Source organism: Selaginella moellendorffii, unplaced genomic scaffold (assembly GCF_000143415.4).
Source record: "Selaginella moellendorffii unplaced genomic scaffold, v1.0 SELMOscaffold_55, whole genome shotgun sequence".
In the NCBI taxonomy this organism is placed as follows: Eukaryota; Viridiplantae; Streptophyta; class Lycopodiopsida; order Selaginellales; family Selaginellaceae; genus Selaginella; species Selaginella moellendorffii.
The window spans coordinates 652554-661685 of record NW_003314316.1 but is presented as its reverse complement, the minus strand read 5'-3'; the positions used below and the strand labels follow the sequence as shown (position 1 = coordinate 661685).

At 44.0% G+C, this 9132-nt stretch overlaps 1 protein-coding gene and 1 pseudogene across 1 annotated transcript in view; both read right to left on the bottom strand.

The window, feature by feature from the left end:
* Positions 1-6412: 6412 nt before the first annotated feature.
* LOC112350879 lies at positions 6413-8349 on the bottom strand (annotated as a pseudogene).
* A 165-nt stretch (positions 8350-8514) lies between these two features.
* LOC112350878 (pentatricopeptide repeat-containing protein At4g02750-like) overlaps positions 8515-9132 on the bottom strand; it is a 1454-nt gene continuing 836 nt past the window's right edge. Inside the window, exon 2 of the mRNA XM_024687859.1 lies at positions 8515-9058. Coding sequence (XP_024543627.1) covers positions 8515-9058 — 544 coding nt within the window. The remainder of the gene's footprint in view (positions 9059-9132) is intronic.

Here is a 9132-nt window from a genome sequence, read left to right as displayed (position 1 = left end):
GTAACTTACATGTGAGTGGGTGTTTATAAATCTCAAAGAGTTATTGATAACTCCTTCAATTTTGGCATATCTTGATTACATTCGGTTTTTCATTTTTTGCATGGATGCTTATGATATTGATCTTGGAAGTATGTTGATATAAAAGAGCCCAAATGTGTTTGGTCAATGCCATTCTATCATATATATTAACCATACATTACAACTAGTGGAGGTGAACTACTCCACAAGAGAGAAGTGTTTAGTAGTATTTTGGGGTTTTGAAAAACTTTATGCATATTTATATGGCTTTCAAACATTACTAAAAGGTAATCATGGTGTAATTACTTTATTATTAAAACAAAAGAATTTGGTTAATTGTACTACTTAATAGGATTTGAAGCTTTAAATATATGATTTTGATGTTGTTCATCATCTAGGGAGTTCTATGGCTTATGCTGATGCTCGTTCTCAAGCTCCTTTTCCTTTTTCATTCTCTTCTCATGTTTTTGATGAGTCTTTTGTTCCAGCATCTGTGGAGTTATTAAACAAGGATTCTATGCCATCGGTAGCTCCTGTACTTGATGTTCAATGTCCACAAGGTGTAGAGCATGATTTACCTTCTTTTGACGAGGTTCATGAGTTTTAAAAGATTGAGCTATGGATTCAGGCTTTGTGATGGGTTTAAGAATCCTTCATTACTTGCTAATGACTTGCCATTTTGGCATTTACATTCTCATTATCACTTTGAGAACGGTCTTCTTTATTTTGTAGGAACAGATTTTGATAATCATTTATAGCTAGTGATGCTTTCAATTTTTATTCCATGCTTTCTTTATGGCCTACCATGATTCTCTTATTTTAGATGGGCATATGGGATATCATCATGTGACCAAGAAGCTATACAGATCTTTTTATTACCGAAGATGTGATGTAATGTTATCCAATATATATGTAGTTATGTTTGATGCCAAATTTGTAATACTCCTTCTCATGCTGTAGAAGAACAGTTGGAGTCAATTGCAATTTCCTATCCATTTAAGTTGGTGGTGTTTGATTTAATGAGGCCTTTTTTACGATCAAATGCTACCAATAAGTATATCATTATTGCTTCTCAAGAGTCAGGAATATGGTCTGCAGGTCAGAAATCCGACGAGAGTCAGGAATGTGGCAAGAATTGGGGGATTCCTGACAACATCCCCTCCTCAAGAATGAGTGGAACGAGGATGTGAATGAGAATGAAGAGAAGGATGAGATGGGAGGCAAAGGACAGGAGATGGAGAATGAAAAGAATGAGGATTGGGATAAGAAGGATAGCGGTGGTGGAAGTCTTAAACAAAGTCAAGAGAATGAATCAGGTTGTCCGCAGGTTCCCAAGTGTGTTCCTCAGGTTCCCAAGTGTGTTCCTCAGGTCCATAACCCTTCTAGTCTACCAGATAGTAGAATTTAGACCGTGAGATCTTGGAATCAAGGATGTTCTGAACCTTGTACTCAGACCCATCCTCGAGCTGCACTTGTGGAGGCAGAGGAATGACCCAATTTGGAATAGGATTGGGAATATAAGGCTCAAGGAGAGAGGAGTGAAAAACAGGGTGAATTTGATATGAGGAGGGAAGTGCAAGGCGATAAATGACAGGATTAATGATGGCAGTGATAGGGAAAGGACCAAGGTGTTTGAAATCAAGTTTGGGACATGGCCTGTTGTTGGAGATATTTTGCCTGAGGACCAGACTCTATCCCCGATATTGTAAGGGGGACAATCTTGACGATGGACATTGGTAAATGTTTTATAAAATTCTTGAGCACGATGGAGGTGGAAGGAGATGGAGTTGTGGATTTCCTAGAGGTTGGAGACAAATGCCTCAGAGTAGGGATTTAAACAAGAGGATTCGGATGGAGAAGGAAGTGAGAGATTGAATCGGGGATTTTGGCCAGAGTTTGCAAAGAAGGGGGAATTTCAAAGGGAGGAGTGAATAGAATTGTTATAGGAGAACTTAATAAGGGGAAGGATATCAAACCAGTCATCCTGATGATAGTTAATGAAGCACCTCAAGAATTGTTCTAACATCTAAATTGTTCACTCGGATTATCCATCAGTTTGAGGATGATATGCCAAAGAGAGGTTGACCTTCACTCCAAGTAGCTGCAAGAACCGTTTCTAGAAATGAGAGATGAACTGAGGTCCCCAATCCGAAACCACATCTGCAGGAATCCCATGAAGTCAAAAAATTTCCCTGAATACTAGTTTTGCCATGTCCTCGCCCGAAAACTCCTTGGTAGGAAGTGTGCCATCTTTGTGAAGTGATCCACCATGACTAAAATGTTGTTGAAGCCTCCAGAACTCAGAAGATCACTCAAGAAATCTATGGAGATGGATTCCCAAGGACCTGAAGGGATTGAGAGGGAATGAAGGAAACCTGAAGGAAGGTGGCGAGGTACATTATTCCAGGCACAAGTGTCACAAGAGGTAACAAAAGCTTTGATGTAGTCGTCCATGTGAGGCCACCAAAAGTCCCGTGCAACCAACTCATAGGTTTTCGCAATGCTGAAGTGACCAGCAGTCGGGCTATCATGGCACGCCATCAGGACCAACTTTCGAGCATCACCTTCAGGAATGTATAGTTGCTCCCCACGGTACAACAAGCCATCTAAGAACTCGAACTCATCAAATCGCTGGCAGTCAGGAGTCACTAGGTGTCCAGCCTAAAGATGGGGGAAAATGTCGCTGGCGACGTCGTCAGATTGAAGATCGTTTTTTATCACATCCATCAAGGAGGAGTCCTGAGGGGCCAGGGAAATTGCCATAACTTGAAGCCAATTAGGACCGAGAATAACCTGATCCTGTTGATCGAATGTAGGATTACCAGGCTTGAAACTAAGATAGGAGCACCTTGAAAGAGCATCAGGAAGGCCTTGAAGCTTTCCAGGTATGTACTTGATAACAAAGTCAATCTGACTCAGGAATTGTGCCCACCTTGCCTGACAACGGCTCAAAACTCAGGAAGTGGCAAAGTACTCGAGATTTTTTTGATCTGTCTAGACCATTGTTTGATGGCTCGCCCTCTCCAAGAAACAATGCCACTCTCCAAAGGAATCCATGATGGCAAGGAGCTCCTTGTCGTGGATTTCGTAATTGATCTGGAATTTCCGAGAATGGAAAGTGACTGGATGAAATTCTTGATCCACACAGAGTTGAGACAGCACAACACCGATGGCAAAGTCGGAGGCGTCTGCCTCGATGAAGAAAGGTTGTGAGGGATCAGCATGGATCAAGACAGGAGCAGAACTAAAGGCCACCTTGAGTGTGTCGAAGGCCTACTAGGCAGTAGCAGACCAAGAGAAAGGAACATCCTTGCGAATGAGATGCGTGAGAGGAAGGACAATATCAAAGTAGTGATCAATGAATTTGTGGTAGAAGTTGGCGAAGCGAAGGAAAACCTGAACGTCCGACATTGATTGTGGAGGCTCCCATTCGAGAATAGTCTTGACTTTGGCAGGATCCATCGTGATACCCTCAGGAGTGACAATGTACCCAAGGAACTCCACAGACTCCTGATCGAAGCAACATTTCTCAAGCTTCACGTATAGGCTATGTTCCTACAACTTCGCTAGCACCTTGCACACATGCTTGTCATGTTCCTCCTGAGTTTTTGAGTAGATGAGGATTTTGTCGAGGCAGATGATCACCATCTGATCAAGAAACTCCCAAAATACGTCATTTGCCATGTGTTGGAAAACGGTTGGAGCATTTGTCAAGCCAAATGGCATGACAGTGTACTCGAAGTGGCCATAGTGGGTTCAGAATGCAGTCTTCCATTCATCGCCAAGCTGGATCCGAATCAGGTTGTATGCTCCACGGAGGTCGATCTTGGTGAAGAAAAAGGCACCCCTAAGGCATTCCAACAGATCTGAGATCAAGGGCAATGGATAATGGTTCCAAACAATCACCTTATTCAAACCTTGGTAGTCGATAACTAGCCGCAAACTCCCATCCTTCTTCTTGACAAAGAAGACAGGCACTCCAACCGGGGATTGCAAATGCTGAATGTACCCCGAAGCAAGGTTCTCGTCCACGTACTCATTGAGGGCCTTAAGCTCAGACATGGATAACCCGTAGATAAGCCCCCACGGAGGTGACGCTCCTTCTTGTAAATCAATGGGACAGTCATAAGGCTGATGAATAGGTAGTACACTAGCTTTTTTCTTGTCAAACACATCCCCAAAATCATGATACTTCTCAGGAAGACTGACAGGAGAAACATGCAAAGCAAAAAGGAAAATAAGTTTTTCATGAAGGAGTTTTTTCATAGTGATTGTGGAGATAGAAGGAGGCATACGACTGAATGGAATGATGAGATGAGGATATTGTCCAGTGTAAGATGGAAGAGAGGGAAAAGAAAAAGGTGAGAACTTCATAGAGTCAGGAACAGAACCCCGATTTGAGTTTAGGGGACTTTTCCTTATTCGGACTCAATGAATAATAGGGGAAGCCGTGGGAGATGGTGACGTGGGAGAGACGAGCTGTAATTCCTTCCAACAAATCTAAGGTTGGTGTAGTTGGAACCAAGGAAGGCCGAGCACCACAGAGGAGGACTTGCTATTGATGATGTTGAAGGCGATATCGGTGATGGTGGACCCGATGTGTACTTGAAGGGGTAACGTTTCCCTAAGTCCAAAAGATGGAGACACAAAATGCCTGCCGATGCCTTCAACCCTCAAATCTTGTATGGTAGGAGAAAGAGGAACGTGATGTCAGGTAGCAAAGTCCGTGTCCATGAAACAGGAAGTTGCACCCAAGTCCAGTAGCACCAGAGCATTGAGTCTTGATTGTCCGATGAAAGAAAGGAGACATGGGATGCGGAAGTTGTGGGAATTGGTGGTGGCTTTGATGAAAGGTGGTGAGGAGCTTGATAAAGAAGAAAAATGATTTTTATTCGGGGAGTCCAAACAGACAGCTTTTACTTTGTTTGGATTGGGTCATTTCCCGACTGCAACAGAGGTGGACCTTGAGGCAGAGTGAACTCGAGCAATCAGAGAGGCTTCTTGGGACACACAGCTGCTTTGTGATTAGGATCAGCATAGTAGAGGCAAAGATTATGAGATATTCTACATTGCTTCTTAGCAGGACTCAACTTTCCATCGGGACCGGAGTAGTAGGTTCAGGAGTATGCCCCGAAGACTCAAGCTGGGATTCCTAAGTTTGAGATGCGAAAACGGCAGCACGGCAACTTTCCTGACAATGTTTAAAGAGAATTGTCGCATTGAATAGCTTTGTTGATGGTGTCCGACAAGTCCGTGAGATCCTCCGTGGTGAGCAACAAATCCTTGACACTGTTGTTAAGGCCGAAACGAAATTGATCAATTAGGGCCCACTCATCCTATTGAGTGTCCAAGGCAAGGAGTTGGAACTCTGCAGTATAGATCGAGGCAAGACAAGACCCTTAAGAAAGACGTCTCATCTTTGTGGTGGCAGCCCGAACCCGATCCATCTCGCCAAAACATGCTTCGAGCTTCTCTTTGAACAATTGAAGATCCATTAGCTTTGAAACTATAACCCCTTTCATACTCTTTTCCAAGAAAGGAGAAAACCATAACAAAGCTTCAAGCAACATTCTGATCGCGCCAAATCTTGGGGCGATTTTGGAAGCAATCAAAATGAGCTAAAGCAAAAGCAAAAAACACAATCTGAATTAAATTGTCAATACTCTCAACAAGATCAAAATTGGAAAATGCAGAAGACAAAGAGAAAAGCTAGTGGAAACGAGAAAGAAGCTTTAAAGTGGTGTTATAATAATATTAGTGTAGTGGGACATCAGATTGATTTTAATTCAGACCATTTACTTTTATATGTAAACTAAGGTTATTAAGTTAATTTATAAGCATATTCCATTTCCATATTCCAATCTATATTTAGGGTTAGGGAAAACGAAACGCACACGTCTTGTTGATCGCCAGCCGTCGGATGCGGCATCGGACGGCCAGGCGGGCTCTTCGCTATTGGCCGTTGGATGGCCGCTAGAATCCGACGGTGTTTCTGAGGAAACGATCGGCCCCAAGCCGGTGTGCTGTGTGGGTGTCTTGTGTGATATTAATTTCTATCAATCTTGTTCTCAAATGTTTGCCTCCTTCCTTCCTCTTCTTTCCCCGTCCAACAATCGATCCATCTCTTTTAATCGCTAGAATTCGAATCGCTTCGATCGCCCTGAGAGCCGTCTTGTTTTTGCCTCGCCAAGAATCCACTCTGCTCCGCTTGCACGTCCTACCACCGAATCGTCCAGGTAAGAAAATTACTCCTCCCTCCATTTGAATGCCCAGAAAGGTGTCCTCCCCTGTTCTTGGTGTTCTTGGTGCCTTTTACGTGATCCTGGGATTTTCTTAGCAAAATCGCGCTCCTGGGTTTTCTCGCCGCTACTTAGCGCACATAGAACAGCCTGCATTGATCGCAATTTCACTCCCACCCACGATTTGAGTTCCGGAATTCCAAAATTCCCTTTTTGATCGCGCGATCGATCAAAACAATGAGATGATGAGTGCTGAAAGTGAAAGAGCTCTCATCTTGATTCCAATTGGAACAAGCCATGATCAATCTTGAGTTGATTTTGAGACATCTCTTACGTCGTTCATTGCAAAGAGCTTGGTGTACTGTTTGCCCAATGCGTTCTTAGGCGTCATGAGAACCTGCCCAGGAAAAAGTATGCTGTAAAGTATAAGTCATTTAACTAACCTGGACAAGTTGATCCTCGTTCAAAGCGGAAAGGCTCACAATCACTGGAAAGCGTCCAATAAACTCTGGTATCAATCCATATGAAATAAGGTCACTGCTCTCGACCTGCTTAAGAGGAAAAAGAGACATCTCTAAATTTTAAAGCCATAAAGTGGACCAAACCTTTTCAAGAAAAGATGAAGCAACCGTCGCACTGGTTGTACCACCGTTGTTTCTTATATTGGCTCGCACTGGTGCCCCAAAACCGATAGACGAATCTTGTCTCCTGGGATATTGCTTTAGATAAAAACGATAACTAAAGTCTTTGCAACCACTAACCTCTCTGCAATCGTTTTCTCCAGATCCCCGCAATATAAAAAGGATTTCTTTCGTATCTGTAAATAAATCAAAGCTGAAAGATAGAACCCCACAGCAAACCTGGGTGTGATCGCTACGAGGATGCTTCCTAGCTCCTTTCTCAGGGACGTTAACAATCTGTACACACTCACTGAACGAGTTGATTACCCAAGAAGTCTTTGCAATGAGAATAGTATTTCAGCAGTTCCTTCCAAAATTTTGAGCAGTGCTTGTTGAACACCTTCACCGCTCATCTTCCAATGTTGAGGCTTTCTGACTGCACTGGAGAAAAGTCAGGCCGAAAGAAAGAAAGAAAAATGGATTTTGATCGTACCTTTTTGGTAATTTTGTCGACTTCGTCAATGTAGGCTGAGCTGCATTTACGTTGAACTCGGCCGCCTAGTGAAAGACAAAGTGCTTACGACCAGGTTTGGTAATAGTACCCCAAACATACCACAAGAAGTTTATGAAGGATAGATTCCACGTCTTCTCCAACATATCCTGCCTAAGGAGCCAATACTTTATAACGAACCAAGCTCAAACAAAATTTCCTTACTTGCATCTTAGAAAATTTGCTGATTTAATCTTGCCTGTGTGAGCGTCGTAGCATCTGCAATTATGAAGGGAACATTCACAAACTTTCCAAGCACTTAGCTAACAATGTCTTCCCTGCAAAAAATCAAGATGAGCTTGCATGGAATCTTGTGTAAAGCATCGGTACCAGAGCCAGTAGGACCGAGGAACAGCACGTTGCTCTTCTCAAGCTCAACTTCATCGTCTCCAGACGCATTGGCATTCAACTCTACGCTCTCATCAAATTCCTCTGATCTGAAAAACAATGCAAGCACTTGTTGGTATAGGAATAGAAAAAATGTTGCGTACTCTCCCATAGAAGCGGCTTTGGCAGCTTCATTTCTTAAACTCTCAAAGTAAATCCGTTTGTAGTGATTATAGACTGCCACAGACAACACCTGGAAGAGAAGAACAACTAAACGTAAGATAAAAGCAAGAACACACACCTTTTTGGCTCGTTCCTGGCCGATGACGAACTTGTCAAGCTCCTCGCAGATCTCACGAGGAGAAGGCAAATTCCTCCCGAGATTGGAACCACTCGTGCCACCCAGCGAGTTGCTCGGTCCAGAGTTGTGCTTGGACGATTTCTTGTGTGAGCGCGTGACGTGGGTGTCTGGTGGAATGGGAGGTGACGGTGGCTCCACAGGAATCATGCCCCCGGAGCTTTCCCCGGCTGTCATTCCCACCACCACCGGAAGCCGACGAAGAAGATGACAACGACACCTTTTCCAGCAACGCATTGTTGACGGCCATGGAGGAAGGAGAAGACTGTTCTTGCTCCTTCTCCTTGCTGCTCCTGGGATCTTCGCGAATTCCAGTGATCCCTTTCTAGGGTTCCTTCCACCAATAAATGAGCGCCACGTCAGCCAAAAGTTTAAATCTTGGCGGGAGTTTTAGATCAATGTTTATGACAACGAGACGTAAGCAGCAGCGTTGTATGGTTCCATCTCAAGAACAGACATGGCACACACTCTTCCTTGTTCAACGTTTTTGTCACTGGAACAAAACGCGAGCACGCAATGCCAATCGACAAGATCAGGAACACTGGGCATTTCAGCAATCACGGCTTGGGCATTCGCCAAAACGACTGCCCGGCACAGGAGATCGATCACGCAGCTGTAGTGCTGCTTGGTTGCCTCCAATCCGAAGTCCCGTGTCATGGATCTGAAGCAAGAGATGCCCAGTGCGCAGTTCCCCACCCGGCCGCAGGCAACCAAGAAGCAAACAACGCTGATTGCGCTGGGAATCCACTGTTGCTGAAGCTCGTAGAAGAATCCGATCGCTTGGGCTGGCTTGCCTTGCCCCGCATATGCCACCAGCACTGAATTCCAGCTCACGAGATCGCGCTCCGGCATCGATTGGAAGACTTTTTCAGCTTCTTGCAGATTTCCATCACGGGCAAATGCAGAAAGAACGGTGTTCCAGGTTGTTACATCTCTCTGGTTAGCCCTGTGAAAAACACCAACTGCACTAGCAAGTTTACGATTGAGTGCTAAAGACGAGATAAACGCGTTTGAGCTATG